At 35.1% G+C, this 20,042-nt stretch overlaps 2 protein-coding genes across 4 annotated transcripts; one reads left to right on the forward strand and one right to left on the reverse strand.

The window, feature by feature from the left end:
* Positions 1–6,038: 6,038 nt before the first annotated feature.
* Positions 6,039–7,222, forward strand: LOC108346990 (acyl carrier protein 1, chloroplastic). The gene is made up of 4 exons (XM_017586071.2): positions 6,039–6,263; positions 6,501–6,608; positions 6,707–6,826; positions 6,930–7,222. Exons 1-4 carry the CDS (start codon positions 6,159–6,161, stop codon positions 7,053–7,055), a joined length of 459 nt encoding a protein of 152 aa, XP_017441560.1. The 5' UTR covers positions 6,039–6,158; the 3' UTR covers positions 7,056–7,222.
* A 105-nt stretch (positions 7,223–7,327) lies between these two features.
* LOC108346991 (dormancy-associated protein homolog 4) lies at positions 7,328–8,533 on the reverse strand. 3 transcript variants are annotated; one of them, XM_052868567.1, is made up of 3 exons: positions 8,134–8,533; positions 7,947–8,021; positions 7,328–7,793 (listed from the first exon to the last, which is right to left on the reverse strand). In XM_052868567.1, exons 1-3 carry the CDS (start codon positions 8,369–8,371, stop codon positions 7,789–7,791), a joined length of 318 nt encoding a protein of 105 aa, XP_052724527.1. In that variant the 5' UTR covers positions 8,372–8,533; the 3' UTR covers positions 7,328–7,788. The 3 variants fall into 3 exon arrangements, with proteins under 3 accessions (XP_052724527.1, XP_017441561.1, XP_017441562.1); XM_017586072.2 differs by having other exon boundaries at positions 7,928–8,021; positions 8,134–8,532; XM_017586073.2 differs by having other exon boundaries at positions 7,920–8,021; positions 8,134–8,532.
* Positions 8,534–20,042: the final 11,509 nt, after the last annotated feature.

Below are 20,042 nucleotides of genomic sequence, written 5' to 3' on the forward strand. Positions count from 1 at the left end.
TTGATAGAAATTCTAGTGCAGGAAAGGAATGTTCTGCTTTCTTATGGCATAAAAGATTGGGTCACATATCCAAAGAAAGGATGTTGAGGTTAGTAAAAAATGAAATTTTACCTCAATTGGATTTTGATGACTGGGATGTATGTATTGATTGTATTAAGGGTAAACAAACAAAACACATATCAAAGAATCCCGCCACAAGAAGCAGTCAACTTCTTGAGTTAATACACACTGATATTTGTGGTCCTTTTGACATTAAATCTTGGAGTGGTGAAAAATATTTTATCTCCTTCATTGATGATTTCTCACGTTATTGTTATATATATCTATTGCATGAAAAATCTCAATCAGTGAATGCCCTTGAGGTGTTCATAAATGAGGTGGAAAGGCAATTAGATAGAAAAGTAAAAGTGGTGAGATCTGATAGAGGTGGTGAATATTATGGTAAAACTGATGAGAGTGGACAATGTCCAGGTCCATTTGCAAAGTACCTTGAAAGTCGGGGTATATGTGCACAGTATACAATGCCCGGTACACCACAACAAAATGGTGTAGCAGAAAGACGAAAACATACTCTTATGGATATGGTTAGGAGTATGTTAAGTCATAGTAATATCCCTTTATCTTTGTGGATGTATTCATTAAAGACTGCTGTATATCTGGTTAACAGGGTTCCTAGCAAAGCAGTTTCTAAAACTCCTTATGAACTATGGACTGGAAGGAAACCCAGTTTGAGACATCTTCATGTTTAGGGTTGTCCGGCAGAGGTAAGGTTATATAATCCACATGAAAAGAAGCTTGATGCAAGAACCATTAGCGGTTACTTCATCGGTTATCCTGAAAAGTCAAAGGGATATAGATTTTATTGCCCTAACCATAGTACAAGAATAGTTGAGTCTGGAAATGCTCGGTTCATTGAAAATGGTCAATTTAGTGGGAGTGAGGAATCACGAATAGTGGACATTCAAGAACATACTGATAGTGTTTCTACATCTAATGTCTCTTCTGAAGTTTTTATCCCTCTTGTTGTATCACAGTCACACAACAAGCAGAGACAACAAATTAATATTCCAATCCCACAAAATGAACATATAAATGTTGAGCCAGTTGACAATGAGCAAGTCATAAGTGAGCAATTGATAGAGGAACCACAAGAAGCAGCATTAAGAAGGTCTGTAAGGGAGAAAAGACCTGTTATTTCGAATGATTATGTGGTTTACTCTGTTGAACATGAATGTGACTTAAGCATTGATGAAGATCCAGTCTCTTTCAGACAAGCCATGGAAAGTAATAATTCAGAGAATTGGTTGAATGCTATGAAAGAAGAGTTGAAATCAATGGATGACAATAAAGTATGGGATCTAGTTGAATTGCCTAAGGGTTCAAAAAGAGTCGGTTGTAAATGGGTCTTTAAGACTAAACATGACTCAAAAGGCAATATTGAAAGGTATAAAGCTAGATTAGTCGCCAAAGGTTTCACTCAAAAGGAAGGCATTGACTACAAAGAGACCTTCTCTCCTGTTTCTAAGAAGGACTCTTTGAGAATTGTTTTGGCTTTGGTGGCTCATTATGATTTAGAGCTTCACCAAATGGATGTAAAGACCGCCTTTCTGAATGGTGACTTAGAAGAGGAAGTTTATATGGACCAACCAGAAGGTTTCACCATAACAGGAAAAGAAAATCTAGTGTGTAAATTAAAGAAATCAATATATGGACTAAAACAAGCTTCCCGTCAATGGTATCTAAAATTTAATGATATCATAACTTTGTATGGTTTTGTAGAGAACACCGTTGATCGGTGTATATACATAAAGGTCAGTGGGAGTAAGTTTGTTATTTTGGTTCTATATGTTGATGATATTCTTCTTGCTGCTAATGATATTGGTATGTTACATGATGTAAAGAAGTTTCTCTCTAACAACTTTGAAATGAAAGATATGAATGAGGCATCTTATGTGATAGGAATAGAAATATTTCGTGATAGATCACAAGGATTGTTAGGTTTGTCTCAAAAAGGCTATATTAATAAAGTGTTAGAGAGATTCAGAATGGAAAAATGTTCTCCTGGAATAGTTCCAATTCAGAAAGGAGACAAGTTTAGTCAAATGCAATGTCCCAAGAATGATTTGGAACGAAAGGCCATGGAGTCTATTCCTTATGCGTCAGTGGTTGGGAGTTTGATGTATGCTCAAACTTGTACTCGGCCAGATATCAGTTTTGCTGTTGGAATGTTAGGCCGATATCAAAGTAATCCCGGAATGGATCACTGGAAAACTGCAAAGAAAGTTCTTAGGTACTTACAAGGTACCAAAGAATACATGCTCACTTATAGAAAGTCAGATCATCTCGAAGTGATTGGCTATTCGGATTCAGACTATGCTGGGTGTGTGGATTCAAGAAAATCCACATTTGGGTATGTCTATCTTTTGGCTGGAGGAGCAATTTCTTGGAAAAGTGCAAAACAATCAGTCATTGCTACTTCCACCATGGAGGCTGAATTCGTGGCATGCTTTGAGGCCACAGTTCATGCCTTGTGGTTGCGGAACTTTGTATCGAGGCTTGGCATTATTGACAGTATAGCTAAGCCGATAAGGATTTATTGTGATAATTCCGCAGCCGTCTTCTTCTCTAAAAATGATAAGTACTCAAAGGGTGCTAAACACATGGATTTGAAGTACTTGTCAGTCAAAGAAGAAGTGCAGAAACATAGAGTGTTGATTGAGCATATTGGTACGGATTTGATGATAGCAGATCCGTTAACTAAAGGACTACCGCCCAAAACTTTTATTGGCCATGTTGAAAGTATGGGCATTATGGATAAGTCAATATTAACGTTATGATGTTATCTATCTTTATGGATATGTATAGTTATATGCTTGTATTGTTATGACACTTGTGAATTCAATTAAAGTTATGTTTCTCTTTATTCTATTGTTATCCACATTAAATTATATACATGTATTATTGATTGTGGTGACATGATAGGTCTCCTTTAGAGACATGAAAGTTATAAGATTGATTAAAGTTATGTTGAGTTGTTTTGATTATGTGATACATGGAAGGAATCTTGTCGATCATGACTTTTGCCCGCCATGATCCGATTATTTCAATTCATATAAGGATGATGACTTGATAATTCTAATGAATGGTGCGCACTTAAAGTTTATTTTAGATCTTCAAGTCATCACATGAACCAAGTGGGAGAATGTTAAATTATATTAATAATTTACATTGGTTCATGTAATTTAAAGTATAACTTTAATGTAAGGATTCTAATGTGATGATTATTAGAATATTAAAGTATTAAAGTTATTGGGATTATTTTAGAGTTATTAAAGTTAATCCCTCTCTTCTCACTCTAAAAAGGGCATTTTGGTATTTTATTAAAGTTAATTAAAATATCATAAAAGAGGAAAAAGTTTTACTTCTGTTGACACATTAAGTTTCTGAAGAGATATAGAGAACGTAACGTTCTCAGAAAAGAAGAGAAACTGACAGAGAAAACCATCCTACAACTTCTATATCATCAAGAAGGCATTAAGGAGGAGTAAGAGGAGAGAGAACATTTGACAGGAAGAGACAGGAAGAAGTGCACAATGGACCCAGGTTAGTTCTTCTTTACTGTGTATGAGAAAATAGTGAGTATCATGAAAATTCAAGATCCTGTGTGTGGTTTTCATTTAATTGAAAATTAAAGAAAAGCTTACATATATAATCTGGGACGTTACACATATAATCGTAAACATAATAAATTTTATGTATTTATACATTTTATAGAAAAGAAATGTACACTATTATGGTTAATTCTTAGTGTTTGGGAGTATAAGATTAAAGTCAAGTTTTATGGAGTCTAACCATTTAGATGGTATATGTTGAAGACACCCTAATGTTAAAGTCAACTATATTAACAGTACACTTTACCTTTAAGTTGGTCATATTAAGGTTGACCGATCTGACATGACTGACTGGTCTCCCAAATGACTCATTGGATAGTCCGAGTCAAGGTTGACCATCTGGTTTATGACTAACCAGACAGTCATACAGTAAAGTTAATATTTAACTTTACGAAAAGAGTAAAAGAAACATTACTTTACTTAGTTTTTCATTGCTATGATAAAACTTTTATATTATTAATTTATCCGATATATGCGTGAGATGATAATAATTATGCATGGAGATAAAAACAAGAGATAATATAAATACTTGATTATTATTTTTCGAGACCAACATAACTAAGGAGTGACAATGCAGGTTGGTTTGGTTCGTTTAGGCCCGCCTCACACTTGACTTGTAAAATACGGGTTGGACTAGTCTGTCACGCTTATCAAAATGGACTGAATATTACGACGTGTCTCGCATTCTTTTTGACCTGAGAACCCCTAGGCTAATCGCATCACTTTTTTTAAAGAAATTTTCTGACTCAACTTAATGATATACTATATATGATCATGTTAAGAATCACACAACTTATTCCATTTATTGGTACAAATATCCATAAATAACTTAAATATCTCTTAATTTAACATTTTGAATATTTTTTATTGATATAAATATATTTAGAACTACATACAATTTGAAAGTATACCTACACTTTGTAATTAAAAATCAAGATTGTGCATAATTAACTTTAATAAAAAAAAAGAGCTTATTTCATGTTGTATAATGCATGATGGTCTTTACTTTTATGTCATATTTGCCTTTTTAGTTTAATTGATAAAGATCATATCATATATTCAAATATCATGACTTTGCATAATTTTGTGATTATGAAATACTTTGCATAATATTTTTATATTATTAAAATAAATAAAATATATTCAATATATGATAATAAGAGCCCATGAATATAACTACAACACAATGATCAACACATTGCAATAACATCACCAACTCAAACAAATGTTAAATCTAGAAAATGCGGACCAGTCAGTATATGCAAGTCAGACTTATGTAGATAAGTAGACTCATAAACATTGGAAACCTGCAAGCTGATCCGCTTAACGCATCTCACATTATCATTCCTAATATAACCTTTTTAAATTATATTTATATACGCGTAATTTCTATCTATCTTTTATTAGGTTGATGAGCCTTCTAAAATCATTAATATTTGATATTTACGATCACCAATAAAAATGCATACTCAATCACTAAAAATCTTTGTCATATTCATGTTATAACTTAGTTTAATGGTTAGTAATTACAATTGCACATAAATTATAATAGTAGATAATTATTTCTTTATATTTGAAAAATAATTTTTTTTTAAAATTAAATTAATTTCATTTAACAAAATGTCAACTAGCAATCATTGAAAAAAAAAATAATAGAAGTTATTTATGGAAAGGATGAAATACAAAGGGTTACTTCGGGAATTTGGAGCAATTTTTGTAAAGTTATTCCCTTTATCAGCCTTTCCGCGTAGTAAAATTTAGATTTAGCTATATTTTTAATTTTTGAAACGTAAAACGAATTCATTTTTGATATCTTAAATTGAAAAAATAAATGTTACAGTGTTTTAACTTTGTAAATTTACAATTTTTTAATTTTTCAATAAACTTTAGTTAATAAAATATTTATTAAAGGAATAATTTATTAGCATTTCTAAAAAAAAGAAAATGTCAGTATTTCTATCCCCTAAATAATAACCTGATCAAACTTGACTCGTTAATTTGGATTATTGCGACTTTGGGATGATAAATACCTAAAATAAAACACAATGACAAAGGTATGTACTGTCTTGTCTCATTGACATTGTGTTGATCAGTTGTAATGCAGACAAAAATAAGGATGAGCGACATGCACCATGAAAACATCAATATAGGAAGTGTCTTTGTCCTTTTGGAATATATTTTGCATCATGCCATGGAATGGCTCATTCAATAATCAATACCTCAAATGTAAAAAAGACACATTTTCTGGTGCACTCCGTCCAATTTATGGCTCCTCAGAATGATTTTTCTGAATCATCGATTCCAACTGATAACCTATTAGCTGTTTGATCTAAATAGTTACACACACGTACATATATATATTTATTTATTTATTTATATCTGTTTATATTCTCAATGGCATCAACCATATAAAATCTGCATTAGAGTATAGTCAATAAAGTTCTTAGGAATTTTAGTTTTCTGGTTGAGCACTTCCCCAAATAAGTCATGGCTTATATTCTATCCACTTCATCAACTTCATTGGCTACCCTCTCCTTCAATTCTGGGGTCAGAACAACAACCACTCACCAAATGAAGAAACTGTCCACAATGGTATGACAGACACCATTTTCTTCGTCAAATTAAGTTTGTATCTTTTACCAGTTGTTTAAGTAGTAGAGACATGGATTAACTAAGTCAAAATTGTTCTGACTTAACCAGAAATCTAAAATTCAAGTCCTTAATTAGGTTATATTCTATCAGAGGGAGAATTTTGTTGTCTATAGTGATTCTTTTCAACTTAAACAGGATTGCTTTTCATGAAATGTGTAAATTTGTTTTCTTATGCAGGAAAGTTCTGTATTTAGTGGGCTAAAACATAAACTCCAGTTGAAGAAGGCAACAAAAGTGACCTATACACGCTCTGCTGGCTTTAATACTACAATCTCTTGCTCTGTTGTAATAATTTCTTTCTCCCATTTTCTCCTGTTAAATACTTCTTTCTTAAGTCTCTTGTTTTGTTGGCTTCTCTTATGTGTTTCCTTTACTGGGCGAAGGCTCATCCAGAAACTCTGCAAATTGTCCAATGCACAATTGCAAAGCAACTTTCTATTGATGAAACCACTGTGACTCCGCAAACTAAATTTTCAGATTTGGGTGCTGATTCTCTTGACACTGTAAGGCCTCAAATTCTAGCACTGTTTTTAGTTCTATCTTACATGATAGAAGATAAATAAGTATTAATCTTACATATGTTTTGATATGCCTAAATTTAAACAGGTTGAAATCATGATGGCTTTGGAAGAAAAGTTTGAAATTTCTATTGGAGAAGGTGGAGCTGAGAACATCTCCACCGTCCAAGATGCCGCTGATCTGATTGAGAAGGTGAAGACTTGTTCAACCTAAACGAAGCTGGGGTTAAACCATAACTGTCCTTTCAGATTTTGACAGAAAATTGCTATAGAATGCTTAATTTCTAAGGAAGTGTCATCCTAGCATTTACCTCTTAATTTCCTCAAACAATAATCGCTCTTTTAGTCCTTTGAATTGAACAAATTGATTGCTTGAGGCCATACATCTTCATGTAACTATTAATCATCTATTTGAGTTAATAGCTGATGCATGCTCAATCTTTTGATTATGTATGTATAAAGATATGTCACTAAGCACCAAGGGTCTATAAAAAAGCAGAAACATATATTCATTTATATACAATAACTATTTTCAACCTTCATTGAGTTCACCAATAGAGATCTGAGAGTACAAAAGTCATATTTACAACAGCCAAGAAATCAAAAGGAAAAAAAAAACATATATACAAAAGCTGGTTTTCTACTCTTTCACAACCTTGGAATCCCATGAAGCACTGACTCAATCTGGTGGATACACCCTGCAAATCACCTGAGCCATTTTATAAGCAGGTAGTACTGATGTATTCGTATACTTCATACCATATAATATGTACATAGTAATAAGGTGCAATGAATAAAATAACATGATTCCCTAGGGAAATTGAAATCAGTGTTGCTGTATGTACAGAAAACGTAATCCCTCTCTGCCTCTGCGGGATGATATTCAAGTCAGTTCAAAAGCAAAACATCTCATTTCCACTCTCAGTAGCGATCCAAAGCGCTCATGATCACCCTGCACAGTGCAAACAAAGCACAAAAACAACAATAAGAAAAGTTTTACACAACAAAACATGCACGTAAATGCAAGCGGCATATCTGCCATGTTAAATGTCGTAGATATTAAGGGCAAAACAGAAACCAGAGAACCAATCGTAAATCGTCGGACTTCTATTTTCAGCACCCTCCACCGTTGACGATTTTCTCCTCGTGAACTTCTTGACACCACCGCCCGGCGCCTCCGCTGCAATTGTTAAGCGTAACATTCTTAAAAACTGGTCGATTTAATCGAAAGAAAAAGTCAACAACTTGTGTTCGTCAAAGTTCAGTGCTTTATAGAGAGAGGTGTTACGAACGAGAGAAGGGGGTGCAAGGGGTGTCCGGCACAGAAGAAGGAGAGGCAGGAGCAGAGGTTGAGGTGCTTCCCAAACCAGAGTGAGTCCGAATAATGGTGATGCTGCGGCTGATCGGAACATCCTCCGCCACCGCTGGGCCGCCGGCGGATGAGTTGTTAAACTTTCGGAGCTTGCCCAGACCCGTTTCGGGTGTGGGACCCGCCAACGTTTCGTCCCAAAGCTTGTGAAGAAAACCCATCTTATATACTATATATCTTCTTCTTTTTCTCACGAATATTGATGTTACAACTTCAACACGGAGATCAAAGATGAACGGAACGAAACGACAGAGAGAAAATACAAAAAAGAAGAGAAACAAAGAATTTTTTTTTTATATATAATTTTTCTTTTTTGTTTGAATTTGGCAGGGATGAGAGGTACTTATAATGAGAAATGGAAGGTTGGGTTAACGGGTTTAATTAATTAAATTAATTAATTAGTTGATTAATCATTGACAGGTGTGTTAGTGTGTAAACTTAGCTCCGGCTAATTAGGGTTTGTTTTCAGCCATCTAATTACATAGCCCTTGCTATGTTGGCTCTGCCTAATTTTGTACATTGAAAATCATTAATAATTAATCATTTTGATTGTGGGTGTTGATTAAGATAAAATCAATGGAACTAAAGTTCATACTCTAAACACTTTCTATTGAATTCTAATTATAAAATTGACTTCAATGGAAACCGAAGTCATCGTTTACTAATTACACATATACACAATAAAGTAATATATATATATATATATATATGAGTGTGTGTGTATGTATTGTAATATTTTACTTATATTTCAATTTATTTAAAGTTATCTAAAAAATTTTCAATATTTTTTTAAACTTTTAATTGATGTAAAAAACATCTTATATGTGACAAGTCAAAAGGAAAAACCATGCAGTGTAAAAGTAACACAGGGGTGCAGATAGAAACCGTTTCTTATAACATATTCTGTTTTTTATTTAGGCCCAACAATATTTTTTATTTGGTAAAGAGTAAGTCCAGTCAAGAGAGAGAGGTGTTAGGGTAAGATGAATTTATGGGATTATATGAACTTTCAAAAACATCATGGTGAAAAATTAAAAAGGGGTACAAATAAGAATTCCCTTTTTCATTTTGAATGGGTTATAGTAAGGTTTATGTGGGCTTTTAGACGTTCAATGTGCAGCTTTTCCTACTGCACCGCCATAAATCCTATATTTACTCCATATAATTTAAAATCACCATTTTAGTTTTGTGAGGTGACTTATGGATTATCTGTTATGGAAATCTTCCAAAATCAGCTTTCCAGAGTTTGTAAAACATTATTTTTGGAATAGGATTTCTCGTAGAAATTTCTTAAACAATTTTTTGGGATCATATAAAAAGGGTATTTCAAAATGAATTTTATGTGACAAAAATTTTAAAACAAACTTTAAAAAACATGTGGTACTTTTCGGAATGGCTTTTTAATAAATAAGTTTATTTTATCTGGGTATACTTAGTAAAATTCTTTTATGTTATATGTCTCAATTCTAATGACGGATATATCTCAAAGACACTCTCACGTTCAAATCAGTAATTTAATTAATTGGTCAATAAATGTAATTATTTACTGTTTCGGTAGATATTTTTTGTGGGACCGAGACACGTGACTTTACCGCTCTTGGATAACTTTGTCGCTCGCTCTCCGAACGCTTGCTCTCCTGCACTATAGACCGAACGTCGGTCCTCCGATTGGTCGCTCGCGCTCCTGTAATATCCTTTTGTCGACCGTTCGGTATTGGCGTGAACCGATCGGTCTCCTTCTTGACGGGGGGAGGAGGGAGGTACTTGCAAAAGATACTCCGACGCTCAAGTTAGACGTGTGATTTGAAGAGCCTTGGCTCTTGGTTGAGTATTTAGTGAATGATTATCATTGTTTGAATATTTGAGAATATGAGTAGACCCTGAATGGAACGTAAGTGGAACATACCTAGCTTTTGGCCCTGTCATTGTATGTATAAGTGCTTCATAGACGAAATAACAACAAACTTACCTGAAGATTCGGTTGGTTATTGATAAACAGCTTATCAATATCTTTAATTAGATATTCTTGATTATTTTATCATCTGCTGGACTATTGGCCCAATAACTTAAACACTGACCCAATTGCGGCCCAATCTTTGACCTGATTGACTGTAGCAGATGAACTGAACGGTCCTGAGTGGATGGACCGAACGGTGCCGAATTTAACCGTTCGGTCTCCACTAGGTACGATACATTATGCCCCCCAAGTCCGAGTTAAGCGTTCGGCTTTAGCCGTGATTAACTATAGGACTTATGAGTTTGAGAGAGGCTGTTTTTAGTCGTTGCTTGCTGCTGGCGAAACGGTGGACTTTATAACTTCTCTTTTGAAGTTCAATAGGTCGAGCGACCATTTTATAAGGCCGGATTAGATTCCACAAAGAACGTTTGTAACCATTCGGCTTTGCACTAGGAGTTCTTGGAGAACTTCCTAGTGCGAGGGCTTTAGCTCTTTGCTTTGACTTTGACCTAAGAGTTCATCCTAGGGAACGGGCTTTACCGTTCGACTTTGCATTAGGAGTTCCTGGAGAACTTCCTAGCGAGAGGGTTTTACCTCTTTGCTTTGACTTTGACCTAGGAGTTCTTCCTAAGGAATGGGCTTTACCGTTCGGCTTTGCACTAGGAGTTCCTGGAGAACTTCCTAGCGAGAGGGCTTTACCTCTTGGCTTTATGACTTTGACCTAGGAGTTCTTCCTAGGGAACAAGATTTACCTCTCGGCCGAGAGGGATTTACCTCTCGGTCTTTGACTTCAACTTTCTGGCGAGAGGGATTTACCTCTCGGCTGAGAGGGATTTACCTCTCGGTCTTTAACTTCAGTTTGTTGGCGAGAGGGATTTACCTCTCGGTCGAGAGGGATTTACCTCTCGGCCGAGTGGGATTTGCCTCTCGGCCGAGTGGGATTTGCCTCTCGGCCGAGTGGGATTTGCCTCTCGGCCGAGTGGGATTTACCTCTCGGTCTTTGACTTCAACTTTTTGGCGAGAGGGATTTATCTCTCGGCCGAGAGGGACTTACCTCTCAGTCTTTGACTTCAACTTTCTGGCGAGAGGGATTTACCTCTCGACCGAAAGGGATTTATCTCTTGGTCTTTGACTTCATCTTTCTGGCGAGAGGAATTTACCTCTCGGCCGAGAGGGATTTACCTCTCGGTCTTTTCTTCAACGAGAGGGATTTACCTCTCGGTCTTTTCTTCAACGAGAGGGATTTACCTCTCGGTCTTCGACTTCATCTTTCTGGCGAGAGGGATTTACCTCTCGGTCTTCGACCTATGAATTCCTGGAGAATTTCCTAATGGACGAGAGGGATTTAACTCTCGGTTCTTGCACTCCTCTTGGCCGAGTGGTTTGCATGGTCCTATCACCTGCATTGCGAAGCCGGATGGCTGAAAACCAGTGAGGCCGAATGGCCGAGCTGTTGCATGGTTGAACACTTTATGCCAATTTTGGCTAAGTGGTGAGTACATTAATAAATATTGAACAATATTATAATATTGAATTAAGATATTTAAATTAAATCATATAAATTAAAAAATAAAATGAATCTATATCAAAATAATTATCTGTAGAGCCGTAGAAGCTTGTTGACGTTGATGGTGAGACTGCATCCTTGTCCAGTTTCTTGTGGTTATAAGGGTGCCCCCGGCCCCACGGTGGGCGCCAAAATGTTTCGGTAGATATATTTTTTGGGACCGAGACACATGACTTTACCTCTTCTGGATAACTTTGCCGCTTGCTCTCCGAACGCTTGTTCTCCTGCACTATAGACCGAACGCTCACTCTCCTACACTATAGACTGAACGCTCGTCCTCCGATTGGTCGCTCGCGTTCCTGCAATATCCTACTGTCGATCGCTCGGTATTGGCATGAACCGATCGGTCTCCTTCTTGAGGGGGGGAGAGGTACCTGCAAAAGATACTCCGACGCTCAAGTTAGGCGTGTGATTTGAAGAGCCATTGAGTATTTAGTGAATGATTATCATTGTTTGAATATTTGAGAATATGAGTTGAGTGTGAGTAGACCCTGAATGGAACGTAAGTGGAACGTACCTGACTTTTGGCCCTGTCATTGTATTTATAAATGCTTTATAGACGAAATAATAACAAACTTACCTGAAGATTCGGTTGGTTATTGATAAACAGCTTATCAATATATTTAATTAGATATTCTTGATTATTTTATCATCTGCTGGACTATTAGTCCAATAACTTAAACACTGACCCAATTGCGGCTAAATCTTTGACCTGATTAACTTAGCGGATGAACTGAACAATCCTGAGTGGATGGACCGAACGATGTCGAATGTTAACTGTTCGGTCTCCACTAGGTACGATACATTTACCTTTTTATCTACTTCAATTTATAAGTTTCAAGATGAACTTATAATTAACAAAATTGTAATCACAATCTAATACATAATAAGTAAAATTTACTTTTAAACTTGATTAAAGATTATGTTTAAGGTTGTTTAAATCGTTCAGCCGTCTTATTCCTCTAACCCGACGATCTCCTGCTTGATCGTATGGGAATACGTACATAAGCTTTCTAGAATACGTAAAAAAACATTTTAAAATGAAATTTTTGGGAGAAGATTTTTTTTCACCAAGCATTCTTTCTTTTTTCTTCTTCTTTGCAGCGGGGCGACGATAGCAGTACGAGAAGGTATTTTAGTTTTTCTTTCTGTTAGTATACAATTAGTAATAATGGGAGTGCTGGAAAAAAGCTCAACTTTTGGGCCCAATTGAATCACAGCTCCAAGTTTTTGGATTTCTTAAAGATTAGAAGCGCAATTCTTGAATAAACATTGAAAATATTAAACAAAATATTTCCGATTTTTGTTTTTATAGCAGTTGAATATAATGCTATTAACTGATTCGTATCAACCTTTTATAAATATATAATTTTTAAGAAATTTTGGTAATAATAAAATATATCTTATAAAATTTTCAAATAAATGTAATTTTCTAAAAAATTGTCATATAAAATATAACAGAGGTAACTTTTGGATTTCTTGCATTTGAAAAATAAAGCAATAGTACAATTTGGACTTCAAATTATTTTGAACATGTTAATTTGTGATGTTACATGCTAATCCGAGGGCTAAACTAAAAAAGATAGGAGAAAAGTGACAACATTTATTTCATCACGATCAAATAAAATAATTTCAATATGATATTGTTCATAAATTTATTATCTTTTATAAAAAGTACAAAAATAAATTCAATCAATGAAAAAGTAATTAAACAATTACTTATAGAGTAGAAACACCAACAGTCCTAATTTTAATAATAAAAAAACAAGTAATTAATAAACATGCTAATATGTCGATGTAACATGTAAGTGTAATTATAAAAAATATTTATAATTAGATATTTAATGACAGAAAACTTTCTAATCAAATGACAATATGCGATATCTAAAACTATAATTTTACAATTCAAAAGCCTGAAGAAACTAAAATAATTAATGTAAAAAAATAATTTTCATACTATTGTTTTTTTTTAATCAAATCTGAAGAGATTACTTAATGATAGATAAACATGAGACAAGTGAATAATTAATCACACAATAATATTTTTATATCAGAACTGAATCATCAAGTGCTTCATTATGATATCTTAGTCTGAATGTGAGTGAGCAGTGCACACAAGTTGTAATTGAAAAGAAAAAAACATTTAGAGCAATGTGTTGTGAAGGGTCTATTTCTGAATGCACAAAGGGACCATGACAATATCAACCACTCTTTCTGGGTCTCTGTCCGTACATATGTTTTTCTTTTGTATGCAACTGGTCTTAAATCTGTGTTTCACTGTCATAACTTTTGGCCATTTTTTTTGCTGGTTTTTATGAAATAATCTTGTTTCAGATGAAACCCTAAAACTACCTACCACTATATGGGTATCCCAATTATACATGGGTTGGGTTAAATATGTTTTTCGTCCCTTAAATATCATACGATTTTGGGTTTAGTCTCTATTTGAAATTTTGATGGTTTTTAGTCCTCATAGTTTTAAAACTCTTAATATTAGTCCTTAAAATTGGACGGCGTTAACTTTTAGTAGATGTGGCAAACGGCGAGGCCACGTCTTATGTCGGCTTGCCTCTTCACTCTCTGCCACGTTGGTTGTGCCGTTCGTCTTCTCCGGCAGAGCAGAGCCTCCATCGGACAAGCCGTCGTGCCGAACCTTCCGCTCAGTCCAAGGCGTCGCCGGCGACACCAATCGCCACCGGGACCATTACCGGCCGCGGCGTCGATTTCTCCCTCCTTGTCGTTTCTCCGCATGCGAGAGAGAAGCTCTCTCGTTCCTCCGCCAATCGCCGCCTGAGTTAAACCAGAGTTAAACCATTTTCAGTTTCTCATTAGAGTTAAACCATTTTCATATCCTCATCAGCTCGCGGTTATGCAAGATAAATCCCAAAATCACAGTAGCAGAAGAAGAAACATCACGTAACAGAAATGTAATGAGAGTTAATAACCATGTAAATTCCATTAATAGAGTTCCTACAACAACAGAGCATAAAACTAAACCACCAAAAAAAGTAGGTTTAATAGGTTCGGAGGTCCCTATATTTGCGGGTTCGTTTCAATTGGGTCCTCCAATTTTGAAAGTGATCAATTTGGTCCCTAATTTAACAAAATTGAGTCAATAATACCCTTTCCGTTAAATGCAATGGACGTCATTAACTTTTTAAACATGTGGTATGTTGAAGCATCCTTCAAATAAAACTGTGCCACCTGCAAATAAAAGGATGCCTCAACATGCCACATGTTTAAAAAGTTAACGCCGTCCATTATATTTAACGGAAAGGGTATTATTGACTCAATTTTGTTACATTAGGGACCAAATTGATCACTTTCAAAATTGGAGGACCCAATTGAAACGAACCCACAAATATAGGGACCTCCGAACCTATTAAACCAAAAAAGTAAATGGGAGAAAAAAAATTTAATAATGATAAAAGGAAAAGAGACTCTGGCTCCAGTAACACGTAATTGTTCTCTACGCAAAACAAAAGCAGAAATCTCAAATCCAAACCTACTAATTAACTATCCACGGCCACCATTGGCAACTAGAAGAGGATCTATAAATAAACCCAAAAAAAAAGCCGTACCGAACCGGTAATTAGGCTAGAGAGGACGATGCCATTGCCATATATTCGCTCAAATCGAAACCTCCTTGTTTTATTTTCCTCGTACCGACTTTTTTTCTCTGGAATCTGTGTAAACGAAACAGAAAATGAATTAATCAATTAATTAATTAATTAAAGAAATTAAATCTGTTGGTCGTTTCTCTTGCCCATTCCGTCGGCCTCTCTCTCCTCGAGCAGCCTCCCTTCCTCTCTCTCAGGTGGCGATTGGCGGAGGAAAGAGAGCTTCTCTCTCGCGCGCGGAGAAACGGCAAGAAGGAAGAAATCGACGCTGCGGCCGGCAATGGTCCCGGTGGCGATTGGTGTCGCCGGCGACGCCTTGGACTGAGCGGAAGGTCCAGCACGACGACGGCTTGTCCGATGGAGGCTCTGCTCTGCCGGAGAAGACGAACGGCACAAGCAACATGGCAGAGTAAAGAGGCAAGCTGGCATAAGACGTGGCATCGCCGTTTGTCACATCTACTAAAAGTTAACGCGTCCAATTTTAAGGACTAATATTAAGAGTGTTAAAACTATGAGGACTAAAAATCATCAAAATTTCGAATAGGGACTAAACCCAAAATCGTATGATACTTAAGGGACGAAAAACATATTTAACTCATTATATATTCAACATTCGAATTCTTTTATATTAATAGATGCCTAAAAGAAAACACACTCCGTAGTACTTCAATGCAGGTAGAGATAAAGAAAAATTAAACATCTTATAAAAAAAGACAGATTTATTATCTTAATATCATCATTCAATCACAAATTTCTCAATAACCTTTTTATATTGTTATTTGGGTTGGTTATTAAGACAAATCAGTTGTTTAATAATATAAGGGTTAGATATATTTTTTCTCTTAACTTTCATTAAAAATTAAAATTAGTTTATTTTTAAAATTTTGGATTAATTTAGTTTCTATTTTTAAAATGTGTGAATTTAATTTTTTTTACCAAATTTTGTTAAGTTTATTTAAGATTTCAAATGCGTTTCTTAATTAATATTAAAGAAAAAATGTGTCAAAAAGTATAAATAACTTAAATTTTGTTATGATGTGTTTAAAATATTAAATAAACTTAACAAAATCTGGTTCAAAAGACTAAATTCACGTATTTTTAAAATTGATTGACTAAACTGAGTCAAAATTTCAAAAAGAAAATAATTATAATTTAATTAAAAGCTAAGGAAAAAAACATTCCATAATATAATTATGAAAACAGTAAATTTATAGATCTTCTAATTTAAAGTGATCAATTAAGAAATAAAAAAGTATTTTTTTTTAGTAATAACTAACATACCCAACACAGATATGTGACACAGCGTGACTAACAAAGATTCTTTACTAAAGTTTCAACAATTTTATTATATCATTTAAATAATTATTAAATATCTTTTAATAACATACTTCTAACAATTATATTTATTATTTAAATAATATAAATACCTTATAAATACACATGTATTTAAATATACACAAATACTTGTTTGTTTAGATTTATGATGAAGACGAATCATATTATCAATATAAAAACTTTAATACAATAAATTTATAGATATTTTATTTTAAAGTGGTTAATTAAGAAATAGGTTTAAACTCTCAGTTGGTCCTCATTTTTGTATGGTAATCTCAGTTGAGTCCTCATTTTTGCAACTATCTCAATTGGGTATATTTTTTGTAAAAATGAGCCAATTTTATCCTAACCGTTAAGTGCTCTCAGACAGTGTTAAATTTAGCTGATGTGTTTATGCTGATGTGCATTGTTTGATTAGATGAAAATTTTATTTAAATTAAAAAATTATGACGTGGCAAAAATGAATTGGTTTATATTAGAATAATATGTTAGGGATTGAAAAGGGTAAGAAAAGGAAAGAGTGAATTGAAAAGGGAATTAGGGATCTGGACATTAACCACCGAACGTTCTTCATCAAGTCAGGCCATGGGCCTCCCTGCCGGCCGCCGGTCATGGTCGAAGCTTCGCCGGCGGCAATCTCTCTCTGTCTCTCTATCTCTCTCTTTCTCTCTCCGAAGTTCAGATTCTCTCTTTCACTCTGTGTTGGAATTGAGTCTCTCCCATCGTTGTTGGTGTTCTGAGTGATGGGTATGCCCTGTCGTTGTTCCCACACCTCACACATCACCGAAATCATCATTACCAGTCAAATGATAATGTATAATCCATTAAAACCAAATAGAATTTGCCATAGTCAAATAATCTTAACTTCAGATTTTAATGAACCAAGGAATTCATTCGAAATAACACCAATGATATACTTTCATGTCTAAAGTTGAGCAGATTTCTTTCAGAGGCAGTTTTGTTCTCTTAGTATTTAAAATGTCATTAATTGACCTTTCGATCACTGAGCAAGTTAAAATATTGGAGTAAAACATAATTCTCAAACCAAAATACTGTCACGAAAACTGTAAAAGAAAGGAGTCAATGAGTTATTTTGAAGATTTCCAAAATCCAAATTCAGATATAGCAGATGCAATAGTATATCAGAAAGTAAGACAAGATCAAACTAACAAATGTTAGTGGTATATCATTCATCGTAGACATATCAGAAGAATGACAGTATCTCTTTCGGTTTCGCGGGCACCACATCAAACATGGCTAATTGCATTAGAAAAAAAATCTCCCATGGAAGTCATAGGCCAATCCTATACTTTAGAGCAAATTGCTTTTAATTTGAGACACCATTAGAGGTGGCATAAACAAAAAAAGGAAAGGAAAATCCCAAAAATCTCGCTCTGTCTCTCCTTTCGAACCTCTTCTCAGACTGCTACAAAATGATATAGTTCTGTTGTCCATGCCAACCTCTTTCTCTATTAGGGCTTTCCCCAATCAGCAAACTGTGCATCACCCAAGTGTCGAACTCGTAATCGTTGGTGACGATAGTCTCGAACTTGAAGAAGAGGGAAAGGGTTTCCCTGCTTGCGAGTGAATAGGAGGAGTCAGCGTTGGTGACGTTGACGCGGTGACCGACGACGAGCTTGGCGACGACCGGTGGCGCTGGTGGCACCCTGGCTCACGCCTCGTGGCGGCCGAGCTCGCACAAGAGGCGATTGACGGAGGAACAAGAGAGCTTCTCTCTCACGCGTGAAGAGAAGAAGGAGAAGGGAGGACCTGACGCCTTGGCCGGCGATGCCTCCGATGGTGAACAGCGGTGCTGGCGACGCCTTGGATCGCAACTCACGACGGCCGATTGGGTGGAGGCTGAGGCGGACGCACATGAGCGGAAGAGATGAGCGCTTCTGGGGTTCCTCTGGTTCCCTTTTGGTTTCAAGTGGAGGATGTAGAGACCAATTGGTCTAGTGGGAGAGGCGAAAAACCCTAATGGGTTTCGGATTGGTAGAATGCTCGTCTTCTCTAGGATTCCAATTCCTCTTCTCCCACTGACCAAATCCATAATTCTCTTTCTCTAATCTTATTTCAGTAAAAATGTTTTAATCTGAAGAATTTTACCCTCGATTGAGGGAGAAAGGGTGCGTGTCTGGAGAGTGAGGGTTTGAGGGTTGAAGTTGGAAGGAACCAGTTTGGACGGAAGAGCGGAAGAAGTGAAAGGTAATAAGTGGTTGGAAGAAAGAAGAAGCACCACACGTGGATTTGATGATTATAAAATACATCACACATTTCACAATACCACGTCAATTTTGTATCGTAATCTTAATCAGGTCTTTATTTTTACAATTGTCTCATTTGGGTCAACCGAGGATTTAAATATAAGAAATAAAAGAGCATTTTATCTTAAATTGAAACTTCACCGAAACTTGAATTTTCCCTTTTGAAAGTGATTCTTGAGATAAAAGCTCTGATTGGACACATCGAGAACGTTGCATCGAGTAACAACTACCGAATAACAATGATCGAGAATGACAAGACTACAAGTTGTGGTGCCGCCATGGTTTACGCTTTTTGCTTAAACATTTGGAAACTATGCACACCCATCCATATTCAATGTTAAAAGCACAACTTACACAACTTGTGCTACAAAAACCAACAAATCCCATTATTGTGCCTCAAGGACCCACAAATTACACTTATATGGCAATTAAAATAGCAACGATTAACAATTTTTTAATTTTAATAATAAATTATGTATCATTATTTTATTAATATGTATATTTAAAACATATTAATCACTAATCATAATTGTAAAAAAATTATTAAAAATATTTGTTAAAAAACATTTTTTATTAAAATATAAATCATATTAACAATTTTTTTTAATAACTTTTTGACAATAAAGTATGCTTATTGTTTTATTGATTTTATATTTAAAACATAACCATTATTTAAAATTTTTTCCTTAAAATATTTGGCTACTTGCAAGCTCTTGGTCCCAGAATGCTTTCAAACCCAAAAGTGAACTAGAAGTGTCTATCTGAATATCTGCTTTATTTTTTAACTCAATTTAATTTCCATAGCATGTGGGGTCTCTCTCCACGTGCTGTAGGACCAATCCATTTATAGAATTAATGTTCACCACCTGCCATTGTCCTTTCCTTGAATTCATCCTTTCATTAGTTCCACATGTTTTCGTGATGTGATGAAAATATCTTTTAAGGCAGAATGTTGCAGTCCACATTTGTGAATTGGACAATTGGTCAAATATCACAGTGAATAAGTTTCTGTTGTGTTGTGTTAGTGTTACTCTTCTTATCCTTTCTTTTCCCTGTCTACTTTAGGCTACACAAGAAGAATATTCC

The sequence above is a fragment of the Vigna angularis genome, chromosome 9 (genome assembly GCF_016808095.1).
Source record: "Vigna angularis cultivar LongXiaoDou No.4 chromosome 9, ASM1680809v1, whole genome shotgun sequence".
Classification (NCBI taxonomy): Eukaryota; Viridiplantae; Streptophyta; class Magnoliopsida; order Fabales; family Fabaceae; genus Vigna; species Vigna angularis.